The sequence below is a fragment of the Ctenopharyngodon idella genome, chromosome 3, assembly GCF_019924925.1.
Source record: "Ctenopharyngodon idella isolate HZGC_01 chromosome 3, HZGC01, whole genome shotgun sequence".
NCBI classification, from domain to species: Eukaryota; Metazoa; Chordata; class Actinopteri; order Cypriniformes; family Xenocyprididae; genus Ctenopharyngodon; species Ctenopharyngodon idella.
In genome coordinates this window covers 23709826-23725426 of record NC_067222.1, presented here as the reverse complement: position 1 = coordinate 23725426, position 15601 = coordinate 23709826, and the positions used below count along the sequence as shown (strand labels likewise).

Here is a 15601-nt window from a genome sequence, read left to right as displayed (position 1 = left end):
TACACAGGCAAGGTTCAGGGCAGGCAGCAGAGAATCACAAAGAATAAACAATCCAAACAGAAACCAGGAAACAGTCCACAAGAAACCGCTTAGTAATGATCACCACGGCAAATCAAGACTTCGCAAAGGGTGGGTGGGTGGATGAGTGAGTGAGTGAGTGAGTGAGTGTGAGTGTGAGTGTGTGTGTGTGTGTGTGTGTGTGTGTGTGTCTTAAATAGTCCAGGTAATGATCTGCAGGTGTGTGTGGCAATTGGTGATTGGTGCATGTGATTGGAAGGGAGGATTATGGGAAGTGGAGTCCAGGAACTGACAGGAACAGACAGTGATCGTGACAGGAAAAATGACATGTGCAGTTGATTGTACAGTTTATCACCTCTCACATACATATTTAATGACATGACATCATCTCCCAGGGCTTAAGGGAATGTTTTCCTTCGAAAAAGAACATTCTGGGTTGTCCATCGTAATAAAACTAGATCACTGAACAAGCAATAAAACAGTAAAAAAGTAAATAAATTATAGCAAAATAAAAGTATTTATTTTTTATTTATTTATACTGTTCATGACTCCGCTGTTCTTCTTTCATATATTCTCTTTGCCCTAATGAACTCACCAGCCAAACTTTTATCTTTGAAACTCAACACAAATATGTTTTCTATGCATGAATATACATTACCGTTTCTAAAGTCTGCATGGGGTCAGTAAGATTTTTTGTTTTACTACTAAACTGATAAAAAGTGACAGTAAAGACAAGATTTCTATTCCAAATAAATGCTGTTCTTTTAAACTTTATTAAAAAATTCTGAAAAAAAAAAAAAAGCGTATCATGGTTCCCACAAAATATTAAGCAGCACAACTGTTTTCAACATTGAAAATAGTTTCTTGAGCAGCAAATCATCATCAGAATGATTTCTGAAGGATCATGTGACACTGAAAACTGCAGTAATCATGCTGAAAATTCAGCTTTGACACCACAGGAATAAACTTACACTTGAAGAGATATTAAAATTGTAATAATATTTCACAATATTACTGTATTATTATTGATCATATAAATTCAGCCTTGGTGAAGAGACGGTGTTGTATCTTTCTGTATGATACCAGCACAAATTAATTTTAAAATCATGATTAAAATAAGAGACTGAGTCTTAGACTCACTTGATAACTTTATTGTTTATTTAATATGTCCATTAAGAGGCAGAGGCAAACAGAGAGGTTGATGAAAGCAAAAAAGATAGACCAAATAAAGAAAATTAAAGACTTTTGTGTATTACAATATGTGTTGTAGATATACAATGTAGCATGCTCATCGAGTATGCTATTTTGTTGTTTTGTTGTTGTTTTTTTTTGGTCCTAAATCTCAAGTGACAACATGGAAATAAAATTAGAGACACTTGAAATGCTATAATGTGTAAACGTGTAAAGTGACTTTGAACTGAAAGGCACTCAATAAGTGATCCATAAAAACACCTGTAAAGGTGACCGGGGTGTGTGCTGTATAATAAAAGCACCTGAAAAAAGTTGAGTCAGATACTCATGGTGGTGGGGGCTGAGAACTCTTGATGAACACACAATAGCTGATTTACATCTCATTAGAGAGCTGAGAGTAGAGGTAACAGCAGTCAGAACACAGACCAGAGCATAAGTATGAAGTTTAACACAGCTTTGAGTGTTGTTGGAACCTTACTTCTCAACATAGCAGGTAAGATCTTACTAAAGTCTATAAAATTAAGTGCAAGTTTAATGTTTAAATAATAATGACAAGACAATTTAACTGAAATGAAGGACCTCTGTAACACACACACACACACACACACAAACACACACACACACCAATACCTGAAATGGCTTTTACACTACTTGACTGAATTTAGGTTTGTCATGATCGTAAACACCTTTTGATCTAAAGCTTTATGCTTAAGGGTTGTGGTTTTCATATTAATTTCTTTACAAATGTAAATGTATTTATATACTATTCTATTTTAATGGATGAGTTTAAATATGAACTGGAATATAGACAAAGGATAGCAACTTTGAAGAAACTAAATTGTTTTAAAATGTGGAAAGCAGTGATGATAAAGAATGAGTAACGCCCAAACATTCAACTATCCTTTTATACTTCTATTTTAGGCTACTAGTAGCCTAAGAATAATAACTGTAATGATTGATATTTGAATGATATCTGAATTATAGATATTTCATTTAAAACTAGCTATAAACGATCAAGATTATTTTTCATACTCTAATAAATAAAGGTTTCAAACGAGGTTTTTTACGGTGGCAGTAGTGCACAATAGACGAAAATTTGAAAAAGCAAATATAGCCGATAAGTTCGGATTCACCGCGGAATCAAGCCACAACAACAGAAGTCACAACACAACGAAAATGCTCCCGTTCCTTCCTTTCTTTTGGAACCTATAGCTGTGTCTCATTTCATTTAATTTCGAAGGCTGCATCCTCCTGAGGAGGCATCCTGTGAAGGATGTGGTATTACGGAGTGTCCTTAACCAGAATTAAACGAGACGTCCTTTATAGGACAAACAGCAGTATCACGTTGTTATGCCAACACGTTCGCGGCAGCATCATTGAGCTCTCACAACAGATAAGTTAATGAAAATTATTTATAAATTTGGAAAGTAATTTGAAAAGAAAATATATTCACTTGTTTTATTTTAGGTAATGCTTGAGGAGCTGTAGTGTATGTACAACATATATCTGTTGCAGAGACAAAAGAGGGGGATATTAAGAAGAACAAAGTTCAAAACAAAAACAAGCTTGAAATTACTTACAATTAAACACCACATCTTTACTTGTACTGTACATGTACATCTGCCGCGGACGCTATTTTTTATTTTATTTTTCAAATAAATGACGGTTGTTAACAGTGACGCAAAGAATTGTGGGCTATCTGCAGCATCGAAGGATACACCTCATGCATCCTCCGAATTCCTGTGAAAGAAGGACGCATTCGAAGGTCTCATTCGGAGAGTCCTACTTACTTTTCTGAAATGATACAGCCTCAATGACGGATGCGACCTCCAGAGGACGCAGCCTTCGAAATGAGACACAGCTAATGTTTGGAACGCACTTCTGCGCCATCTTAACGAGACAATCAAGGAGGCGCTTTCGTCGCACATTTTGTAGGCTACGCTGGTAGACACCCCCCCAAAAAAACACGTTCTGAACGATGAGTAGATTGTGCAAGCTGTGCCTTTTGATTAAGGTTAGTTTATTTATTTAGTATTGGTTTATCGCACCATATTGTAAATTGTGTATTGTATTTAAAACATCTGAATGGACTGATAAAGGTAGCTTTTTTTGTTGAAGTACAATGTCGTTTTGACCATAATAATGTACCAAATCTAACTCGTAAAAATATTACAGTAGTATAGAAAAATAACTGAAAAATACTATAGGTAAAATCAAACGGACCCCATTCTGTGACGCCAAACAGCTTCCCTGTGCAAAGGATCATGGGGGCCCGAAGTGTCCATCAGTTGTACCCTTAAATCCTTTATTCCGAAGGGCCCTTTGAAGTGGCCGGTTTTGAGCACTTCGATTTGGAACGACCCCCAGCCATGATTGTTTTCACTCTGAAGTGCCCTTCGGAGGGCGATATCCCGTTTGGAATGCACCGATAATCTATCTATCTATGCACGCACATAGGACCATTTTCGTTGTGTTGTTAACTTATGTTTGCTGTTTAAATTTCGCAATGCCTTCCCCCCAAAAACGTTTTAGTGAACAGTTCTTGAAAGAACCATTTATTTCTTAATGCGAATAACATTTTAATGAATCTTTTTTCCACCAAAAAGAGCCTCTTGTGCAATGTAAAGTTTTCATGGATGTTACTGCCATTAAAGAACCTTCATTTATTTTTATTAAGGGTGTAGCTGAATTGAATGCCTATTTGCTTAAAATCTATGAAATATGATAGTATTAAATTAAAGCATAATTATTTTAATGTAGATAAGTTAGAGTCCAAGGTTCAAAAGCAAAGTTATAACACACACACACAAAAATGTCATGTTATGAGAGTGAATATAGGGAGCTATTAAAGAGTTTCGTGGACTGGTGTTGTCACGCTGAGGTTCAGATGAAGAAAATGAAAGGTTTAAACTGGTTTCTACAAACAAAAAGGTTCTTTAATAAAACAAACTCAGATAAGCCAATGACAAGAAGGAAACGTAACACTGTCTTTACACAAACAATACCGGACAATGAATGAGAACTCCAGAGAAACTTACATAGTGATGATGAGACAATGACGAAAAGCTAATGAGTGTTCATGACAACTAACGATTGGCAGGAAACTAGAACAAAGGAAACATGTGACTGAAGACAAACCAACTAATTAAGTCCATGGAAATGAAACTAAACACAGACTATGACAGGTGTGAGATAAACAGTCTCAGAATAAATGCTATAAGACAAAGGAAATACCTCAGCAAGTGGTACCAGTGAATATACAAGAGTCAGAAATTGAGATTGTAACAAGTTATAAGTATCTGGGTGTATATTTGACACCCAGATACTGACAATATATGATACAAAGATGGGTCAAAGTCGTATTCATTTGTTAAGGCGACTGAGATCTTTCGAGGTGTCATGTACCAAGACCTTCTATGACTACCTAGTTTCATCTGTGTTCTTGTATTCTATCACGTGTTGGGGAAACTTAAAAAGAAGGCAGGTTCTGTTGTGGGGAGTGTGTTACCCAGGAGATAATGCAGGATAGAATGATTGGGAAACTGTTTTTTTTTTTAATGATAAATCATGATTGTCATCCCCTTCATGAACCAATTTGAGCTCTTGTGAGTACTTATAGCTCAAGATTAATTCAACCCCACTAAGGAGTGTTTTAGGAAGGCCTTTAGATTGTACAACCAGCATTATACAAGATGATAGACTATATTCTAGGATTACTTGGTTTATAATCATAATGCTTTGTGAAATTATACTGGAGAATAAGTGTTGCCACTGTTTATGATATTTATTTATTTATTGTTGCGCTGCTGTGGCATGTAAATTTCTTCTTCGGATTAATAAAGTTTATCATTATCAGTATTAGTAAAACCACTTTACTCATTTACATTATTGAAACTTTAGTTCAGTTCAGTGCACTTTATTGCCCACAAGGGGACATTTGTAGACTGTCCCCACATGCACACATATACTGACCAATCGTTTCAATGCCTCCTACCACGCAATGTCATACTCAATGACTTTACATCCAACAGTATAACACAACATGCCATAACACACAAAAAAAAACAAGCATCATAAAAAATCAGAGTGTTAACCACTGGCAAGTTGATGTTTGCAAGTATGCCAATAAATTAAAAAAATCCTTAAAAGTGGCTGTAAGACCTGTCTCTGTACACGTAAGCAGTGAGTAAATGTGTATGTAATTTAAGCACCTATGTTAACAGGATACAGTATTCACATTCACAACAGAACTGGCAGATTTTTATTTTGTACTAGTATACATTTTAATTGTTCTTAAAGGTGCAATATGTAATATTTTATGTCCGCTAGAGGTCGCTAGAGGCCTATTCAAAACAAAGGCGTAGCTTGATGACGCCAAGTTTGAGCGCGGAATCTTGGGACATGTGGTCTTTACCTCACAGCCGCTGGAAAACAATTGGGATAGGACTCGGGAAGAAATCATGTTCATGGATGCGATTATTAACATTACTGTAGTATGAAGCAGAGCAGGACCGAGTGTTGTGGGAGCTGAACGAGGCCGCCGGAGCGATTGCGCAACACACGCCTCACGAGCAGCGGAACTTTTATTATGCCACAGTCGCCGGCACCGCTCCTTCCTTTGTTTTCCTCTGTTTTTCCCAATCTACTGAGATGGAAAACAAAAGGATACAGGACCAAGTGAACAGGACTAAGTGAGCACTTCCGGTCTGTTTCCGCGTGTCTCACTTTTCCTGCACCAAGGTATTTTACCACACTGACAGTGCTCAGCTAGAATGCTCCACTGACACCTCTATGCCATGACTAGCTCCCCTATAACTATCAGGTGAGACTCATGGAATATATTTCTTCTAATAACATTGTTTCATTGTTTGTGGTAAATGCTGAATTCCAAGTGCGTTGCTTGCCGGCACCGCCCCGCAAGCCGCCTCCATGGAAGATGGACGCTCTCACACGAGTGGCTTACCAATATACAATCCTTCTCCTCTGGCTGTCCCTAGCTCTGCGGACTTTTACGAAGTGTATGGACGCGGCTCTTTTCCCTCTGAAGCAGATTTGAATCTGTGTTTTGAATCACCTCGACGACTGGCTCATATTGGCCCAGTCTCAGGACGAGCTAGCATACCACAGATCCGTGCTCTTCAGCCACTTGGAGTGCCTGGGACTCAGGGTCAATTTTGCCAAGAGCTCACTGCTCCCCAGCCAATGTATGTAATTCCTGGGAGCTGTTTTTGACCCAGCCCAAATGAGGGCGACAGTCTCACCAGAGCGCTCTCTGGCCATTCAGCAGCTCGTGGCTTCTATCGGAACCAGAGCCCGTTTCCTCTGAAGCGTTTCTAGAGGATGCTAGCGCTGATGGCTTCCACCTCCCCAGTTCTACAGCTTGGCCCCCTATGAATGCGGCCTCTGCAGCGCTGGCTAAACCTTTGGGTCCCACCTCACGCTTGGCGGTACGGCCGCTTTCATGTCAGGGTGAATCAGGCCTGTTTAACAGCTCTGAACCCCTGGAAGGACCCTCAGTGGTTCAGCTGTGGGGTTTCCCTAGGGGGGGTATCCAGAATGATGGTGGTCTCGACGGATGTGTCCAACATGGGTTGGGGCGCTCTGTGTGAGGGCAGACCAGCCCTTCGGCTCATGGTCGAGCGAGGAGAGCCAGCTGCACATCAACTGCCTAGAGATGCTAGCAGTTTGTCGGGCCCTCCATACCTTCCTATCGGTCCTGAGGGGACACCACGTCTTAGTCCTATCGGACAGCATGACGGTGGTGTCCTACATAAATCACCATGGCGTTCTTTCGTCCAGACGCCTCTATGCGCTGGCAAAGCAGCTTTTGGAATGGGCAACCTGCGATCGCTGAGTACATCGCACATACCGGGCAAAATGAACCTGGGAGCAGACATGCTGTCTCGGAGCAATGTCCCCTCAGACGAGTGGACACTCCACCCCTGGACAGTTCTCAGAATCTGGGTGTTCTTCGGGAAGGCAGACGTTGACCTCTTCGCCTCAGAAGACAACTCTCACTGCCCAATCTTCTTTTCAAAGGACAGGGATGCGCTGGCCCACGACTGGCCCAGCCTCCTCCTCTATGCTTTTCCCCCGGTCGCTCTGATCCCTCAGGTCATCAGACGAATCAGGGAAGACAAACAGAAAAGTTCGCCTGGTGTCCCCACTCTGGAGGGACTAGCATCGGTCCCCATCGCCTAAGACCGCTCTGCTATTGACTCTAGCACCGGTACAGCGTGTGAGTGATCTGCAAGCCCTCTCCGTGAGACCTGCGTGCCTCGAATTTGGGCTTAATGACTCGAAGGTCGTCCTGAAACCCAGGCATGGCTACGTTCCTAAGGTGCTCTCGACCACATTCAGAGCGCAGGTAATTACCCTCTCTGTGCTACTTCCCTCAGGGGACGAGCGTGAGCTGGACTTACCCTGCCCCGTTAGGGCATTGAGGACTTACATCGAGCGATCTGCGCCTTTTCAGCAGTCGGACCAGCTCTTCGTGTGCTTTGGCGGCCGCACCAAGGGGCTTCCGGTCACAAAGCAAAGTACGGTATGACGCAATTGACCCTTCGCGAAGACCCGTCCCCCTTAGATACTGTTGCTTTGTCCAACAAGACATGGCGCTGTCACACCACGTGCAGTGAAAATACATCGCGGAGCAAAGAGGACACTGACAACACGTGGACAGACAAGACAGAGCAGGTTACTTATGATATTAAACAAAGTCCCAGCTTTCAAATTATGTAATTTTTTTTAAGAAATTCGAACAATAAAAACCGTTTTGTGGCTCTTTAATGTGTCGTGACAGATCACTGTAGTGCCTCAGTTCAAGCGGCTCATGAACCAATCATCTCTTCGTACTAGTTCATTTATAGCATCAAATAAACATGAATGAACATGAGAATGAATGTTGTTTAAAATGTGGAAAGATGCAATTACACACCATTTTTCAAGTTGAAATCCACTGAGGTTAATCTTCTAACTCCTGACTGCTTTGTCGGACAAAATGGCAGACTCTGCGTTATGATTGGTTAGATCGCTTGTCAATCAAACTCCCAGCGAAGGGTCAATTGACAGGTGACTCTTTACACGCCCCGGAGCCTTGGTTAAAATTGCAATTTTCTCATGATTTACAAATAGTTGTAAACATTTGGGATATTGTAAGTACTCAAGTGAACAAAATATATAACACTGGTCTAGTGGTTTTTGGATATTTTACTGCAAAATTCTTACATATTGCACCTTTAACTTGAAATGTTTGAGTACACTAATTCATACATTTAAATTAAAATTTTAATGAAACCTCATTGTAAACATTTTATTAAACTTAGCTAGCTATGACAAGCTAATTCAGAAAATGCTAAGTTGCTAACATGTTAACAATAGCATATAACAGTATAACACTTGCTGAATGAGTGCAACAATATAAAGCATTTAACATACTTGCTTTCAAACTAAGCCACATGCAGTTTCAGTTAAACTTAATTTCATCTAAATTAAAAGAAATAAGTTCATAAAACTCAAAAAAAAAGAAAAAAGAAACAGTTCAGTTTACTTAAAATATATCAGTTCTGTGAACTTGAAAGAAAAAGAAAGTGCTAAATACTCATAAAAGTTCATTTAAATGAACTAATTTGTTTAATTTATGTTTGTCCTACTCAAACCAATAAATTTTTTTGAGTGTTAGGGTTTACAGTGCAGCATAGTAATGAAAATACATCATAAACCAACAGAATCTTTGACAATAAAAGCTTTTATGAAGCAGGATAAAATACTTTAATAGTAAAAAAAATAAAAATCAAACATGACACACTGTGTTGATAAATTTTCCTTTGGGTGTAAATTAGATGTATTATATTTTATGATAATCAGCATTGTATAGTTCTCAGTCGCCAGCTCCTGATAACCATTTTATAACTTATGGCCATTTTTTAAACAAATACTCAATCCAGTAACCCAGAAATTACTGTAATTTCTGTATTGAGATGCTGCAAATGAGCCTGTAGTTACACTGCTACTTAGTATGGTACAGGCCTAATTTAGCTCACAGGACTAACATGTTCAGATACTACTTTCATGTCATGACAATGGAATCATTTTAACACCGTTTTAATTAATGTTGAGGTATTATCTTGACTCATACCAATGGTATGTACCAACACTTATGTAAAAGGTGAAACAGTGAGGTCGCAGGTAACACAAACAAACCAGTTTATCAGCTCTGTGGGTGTTTATCTAAATATTTGGTCTCTGTCTTCCTTATAGGTTCTCTCTGCCAGTTAGATGGTAAGTTGTCATAGTCTTAATGACCATAAAACTCTTGTTCCACATTTGTATATTTATAGGGCATTATAATGGAGAATTCACACATTTTCTTTCCTATAATCAGTATGTGGTCAAGCTCCCCTCAACAACAAGATTGTTGGAGGAGAAAATGCAGCGGCAGGGTCGTGGCCGTGGCAAGTCAGCATTCAAAATGTCAAGTCTGGCCATTTTTGTGGCGGGAGTCTGATTAATAAAGACTGGGTTTTGTCTGCTGCTCACTGCTTCCAGAGGTATAAAGTTTAAAACTCAAGGGGTTAGTTTACCCAAAAATGAACTTTAACTTTACAACACAAATGAAGACATTTTTATAGAAATTTGAAATATTGATATGAATAAAAGCCTGTTCATTATATAAAGTGACAGTGTCTCTTCAGAAGACTTAGATTAAACCGCTCAATTTATATGCATTTGTTTTACGATCTCTTTATGAGCGTTGTGAAGCTTCAGAGTTTTGGGTGAAAGCTGTCAATGGAGTGACAGAAAGCTCTTGGATTTCATTAGAAATATCTTCATTTGTGTTTCGAAGATGAATGAAAGTCTTGTAACAACAGAATTTTCATTTTCGGGGGAGCTAACCCTTTAAATACAACTCAAGACACAATTATAAATTGATCACAGTAGAATTAAAACTGACTTTATCTATTTACAGCTTCTCCATATCTGACCTTGAGATCTACCTAGGACTTCGGAGCCAATCAGGCTCAGACCCTAATAAGATAAAGAGTACAGTGAGTCAAGTCATTAACCATCCTAACTATAACAATCCTAGCGATGACAACGACATAGCCCTGCTCCAGCTCTCTTCCTCCGTGACTTTCTCTGATTATATTAAGCCAGTCTGTCTGGCTGCTGCTGGTAGTACATTTGGTGCAGGTACAGAGAGCTGGGTCACTGGATGGGGCACGTTAACATCTGGAGGTGAGTGAATATTTACTTGCAAATACTGTAAAGCTCAACAATTTACTGTAAATATCTATGAAATGACATTGAAATTTTCCTCTCATCCATGTCACAGGCACCCAGGCTCCTGACATACTGCAGGAGGTGATGATACCAATTGTGAGCAACAGTGACTGTAATAATGCTTATGGAGGTGGCATCACAAGCAATATGATTTGTGCTGGATTGTTAAATCAGGGAGGGAAAGATGCATGTCAGGTATGACATCAACCATTTATTTGAACCTTTTTAATTTACATATTACAAAAAATAACCCAATGACCGTAACCCAAACATTAAAGGGTTAGTTCACCCAAAAATGAAAATTCTGTCATTAATTACTCACCCTGTTATGTTATGCTCAACCTTAATGTTATGAAGCGACGAGAATATTTTTGTGCACCAAAAAAAACAAAATAACGACTTTATTCAACAATATCTAGTGATGGGCGATTTCAAAACACTGCTTCATGAAGCTTTGAAGCTTTACGAATCTTTTGTTTCGAATCAGTGGTTCGGAGCGTGTGTCAAACCATAGACATATTAGACTTGTTTGAGATGCTGTATGCTCTCCAAACGCTCTCGCGGTACTTTGATGTCATACGCGATCGGCCTGCGCAGAACCGATGCATCTCAAACAAGCCTATTATGTCTATGTATCAAACTGCCAAAGTCACGCCACCCAGTGGTAAACCATTGAAATTTCGAAACACTTATGACGTAACGAAGCCTCGTGAAGCAGTGTTTTGAAATTGCCCATCACTAGATGTTGAATAAAGTCGCTATTTTGTTTTTTTTGGCGCAAAAAAGGTATTCTCGTCATTTCATAACATTAAGGTTGAACCACTGTACTCACATGAACCGTTTTAAATATGTCTTTAGTATCTTTCTGGACATTTGAAAGTGTAAATTATCTTGCCGTCAATGGAGGCCTCACTGAGCCATTGGATTTTATCAAAAATATCTTAATTTGTGCTCTGAAGATGAATGAAGGTCTTACGGGTGTGGAACGACATGAGGGTGAGTACTTAATGACAGATTTCATTTTTGGGTGAACTAACCCTTTAAAACTCAAAATGTAGTCAATATATGAATGTAATTCAGACATATTACAGCGTCCTATACTAGTTTCAGTTGCATCGCTTCACTGCTATTCAAAACAACTATCACGTGGCTTTATGTGATAGTATACAGTTCGTTGAAAGTGCACTCCAGAATCTCGACAGAAGTAGTAGGTCGTCCAGGTACTTTTCACCTACTGTGTTTGTCAAATACTATAAATTCAGACATACTCCTCTTTTGCCGTAGCATTTGTAACATTCTACATATTCGGAAGCAGCATCTGTCTCATCATCTTGCACAGGTTTATCATTGTTAGAAAATGTGTAAAATATTTCAGTACAAACATTTCAGTCAAATATAATTTATGCAATACATCTAAACCCTGCGGTAACATTTTAAAAGTAGATGAAAACCTCTGATTTAGTAACCCTGCAACCTAGAGTCATATGGTTAAACTTTAATTTAATGCTCCACTGCACTGGCAGGTTTGATGCATGCACACTACAACTGTTTGTGATACTTCACTATGGGATTTTTTTTTCACAAACCAGTTAAAGTCAGCATGAAACGAAAGTTGCGATAATCTTTTCTTGAAGCGGCTCCTCAAACAAGAATTTAGGGTGGGACCTGATTTTGTCCATCATTAAGTAATTGGATTGTTGTGGTTTGCTAATGCTGTGATCTCATGTGAGTGAAATGCCAGGCCAGTAAACACTTCATCAGAGAAGAGAACAAATGTCGCGGCAAGCGGGAGGGGAAGTTATTTTGATTAAAGACTACAAGGGCGCATGATTTTAAAAAAATGCACAAATAAATAATTTATAATAAACACTTCAATATTCCATAAAAATAAGAATTGTTCATTTTGTTTCCTTGGTGACTTTAACAGTTAACTGTATGTTTTCAGATATAAATGTTAAGTGTTTATCTGTGCAGGGAGACTCTGGAGGTCCAATGGTCAGTAGGAACGGCTCCGTGTGGATTCAGTCTGGCATTGTGAGTTTTGGTATAGGATGTGCTGACCCCAAATATCCTGGTGTGTACGCCCGAGTGTCTCGGTACCAGGATTGGATCAACTCTAAGATAACCAGCAACCAGCCTGGATTTGTCGAATTCAATTCCAATGGATTCAGAAGCTCACCTAACCTGCTTTTATTTTCAATTTCTCTCACATTCTCCATTATTCCTTTCATATGCTCCGTATTTCTCTCTTCATAGAGATTATTTGAATGACAATACTCAGGGTTCTTTGATTAAAAGGACAATTGTACTGTACAAGTTCTCATAGGCGAAGAGAGCAGGTATATGGTTATGCTGTCATTTATTCTTTATCATTTAAAAATATACTAATCTTGGAAAGCTACTCTTATGATTGAGTTTTTACATTTAAAGATTGTGCATTAATAAAGTTCAGCAAGCATGTGCCCTCAGAATGTTTGAATAATGAAGGTGCAGTTTATGATATTTGGCCTTTGAGACACATAATTCTTTGAAGCTAATTATTTTCTTCACTTTGGGTCAGAACTGATATTTAGAGACTATATAAGAGCCTACTGAATTTATTTTGACTAGTTGTATTTCACTGCAAATGCACTAGAGCCACTTTTGTATTAATATATTATTTACAATAACACTCAGTCTGTCTGAATATCTGTAATTAAAGCATGTGTGCTTTGGAATGTGATCAGAGATATTGGTTATTAAAGATAATTTAATTTTCAAACAGTTGTAGTCACACAGTTTAACAAAACTATAGATGTCCATTTCCGCCACATGATTTCTTGTAATTGTGATTTTATATCTCACAGTGTGACTTCAAAGTTCAGTCAAGTCATTTATCTCATTCTTTCCCAGTAGCAGATAAGAGGCTGAGGCATGAATTACATAACCTTTTTGCTATATGAGACTGTTAATGCGCATGCAAGTTAGTATATTGATTAACATACATTTCTTTTATGGTTTGTAAACATTCTCTCTCCATTAGGGGGTCCATCTCTCTACCCATTGAGGGGTAAATATTAGGGAGCAGTTGTGAGAGTCGGATGTGGGTTCGATCCATGGCTTGCAGTGTGTGTTCATACACACTGCTCCTAATGTGTGTGCATTAACTTGGATGAGTTGAATGCAGAGGACAAATTCTGAGTATGGGTTACCATACTTGGCCTTCACTTCACTTTCCTTTTCCTCACAAAAATAATGCCGCTTCAAGATAAGTGCGCATTGAGAGCTCATATCGGCCGCGAAAGGGGTGTTCTCAAGCACCCTTCTGAAACCCAAAATGACAAACGGGACACCCTGTCTTTTGGACTTAACACGCACGAGCCATTTGGGGCAGGGAAAATGATTTCCTTCCAGAGACTCATGCCATCTAGTGGCAACATAATATCCACACTATACACTCAACCACTCACAAAGTAATCTAGTTATGGAAGCTCATTTCCGCCACGGAATAAATAAAATAAGAGTTTATATCTCACAATTCTAAGAATAAATTCAAAATCGTGAGTTATAAACTCCCAGGATGCGAGAAAAAAGTCAGAAGTGTAAGAGAAAATTATCTTTTTATTTTTTATATTTCGTGGCGGAAACAAGCTGCTTTATAGGCCTAATTCTATTATACCTTGCCACCAATAGGCTACTGGCTGGAGTAAAAAGTGTGACAACTAGCCCTAATTTCACATGTGTTAAGTAGGCCTAATAATATGTGACTGACATAGGAATGTATAAAATTAGTAACTTGCCATACGAGTGTATAAAAATAGTAACTATTGCCATACGAGTGTGTTAAAGCCGTTTCAAATTGGCTAAAATCAGTGTGTGAGTTTAGGGACAACACTTGTGTTAATTTTGACACATTCATTGTGTTAATTTTGACACATTCATTGTGTTAATGATTTTAACACAGTAAATGTGTCAGGAAGGTGATCTGCTGTTAACAAGCAGAATCAAAGGAGAAAATCAAAATGTTTAAGTCACCATCATGGAGATCAGGCTTTGCTTTAGTTGGGCTCTTGACCTTTTAATAGTAGATTTTCTATGGGCTGTTGTAACTGAGTTAGCAAGCAAAGAGACAAGCAAAGAGAAAAGATGATCAGGTGGTGTTGGTTATGTTTTCACATAATAATTATTTGACCTGAATCACCAAACTCATTTAGAGCCCAAAATTTTTTCAAATCAAAAAATGACTTTCTGTTACAGAACAAAGCATTGATTTCACTGTAGAGGACATCAGGACTTAAAGCATGTTTATCAGGCATTTTAGGAGACACAACAAGTGAATATGGAAATAAATTATACATCAATATTCCTATGAAATATTAGATATTATTATTAAAATGTTGCCAATTATTACTCCAATTATTCCAATTATTCAAATGTTTTAATGAAGGATTTGTGCAATTGAGAAATATAATTTTCTCTTTCACTTATGTTCTTATAATAAAACATAACTGTTTGTGCAGCATTTTGTGTTTTTTGTTTTTTTGTTGGGGGCTCGAAGGGAGTCTTGCCCAGGGTGTAACTCAATGTAGAACCGCCACTGTCCATCATGCATTGCTGCATGAATAAATTATGAGCTGAATTGTCATAGTAATTTCCTTTATTCTCACTATTTTATTTTTTTTCTGTTTTCATGTGACTTTTTTTAGTAGCTTGTTTTCTAATGTTCAGAGTTGATCTGTTTATCAGAATATTTTGCTTGTCACCGTTGTTGAGATTCATACGCTGATTCTCGATGTCTGTATGTGCCTAAAATAAAGATTTTTTTTTTTGATCAGAACAAATTTTGAGAAATAATTTGGATTATTTTAAATCTTCTGCTGTACAATCACAGTGCCGCTGTAATAAATAATGTAAATCTAACTCAGAGATTGGGCTCTAAATGAGTTCAGTGATTCAGGTCAAATAATGATTATGTGAAAACATAACCAACACCACCTGATCATCTTTCATATTTGCTTGTCTTGCTGTTATAACTCAGTTACAACAGCTCAAACAAAATCTAATATTAAAATGTCAAGGGTCAAGAGCCCAACTAAAGCAAACACCGATCTCCACGATGGTGACTTACAAA

General features: G+C 38.2%; 1 protein-coding gene across 1 annotated transcript; it reads left to right on the top strand.

Moving 5' to 3' along the window:
- Positions 1–1549: 1549 nt before the first annotated feature.
- Positions 1550–14989, top strand: LOC127508420 (trypsin-like). Its single transcript, XM_051886308.1, has 6 exons — positions 1550–1702; positions 9469–9489; positions 9593–9758; positions 10178–10446; positions 10544–10686; positions 12466–14989. Exons 1-6 carry the CDS (start codon positions 1648–1650, stop codon positions 12745–12747), a joined length of 936 nt encoding a protein of 311 aa, XP_051742268.1. The 5' UTR covers positions 1550–1647; the 3' UTR covers positions 12748–14989.
- Positions 14990–15601: the final 612 nt, after the last annotated feature.

Bases quoted from the DNA above. Each gene is read 5' to 3' on its own strand.
- LOC127508420 (XM_051886308.1), top strand. From the start codon at position 1,648: ATGAAGTTTAACACAGCTTTGAGTGTTGTTGGAACCTTACTTCTCAAC. The intron at 10,447-10,543 runs GTGAGTGAATAT...TCCATGTCACAG, and splicing joins GGGCACGTTAACATCTGGAG to GCACCCAGGCTCCTGACATA. The intron at 10,687-12,465 runs GTATGACATCAA...TTATCTGTGCAG, and splicing joins GAGGGAAAGATGCATGTCAG to GGAGACTCTGGAGGTCCAAT.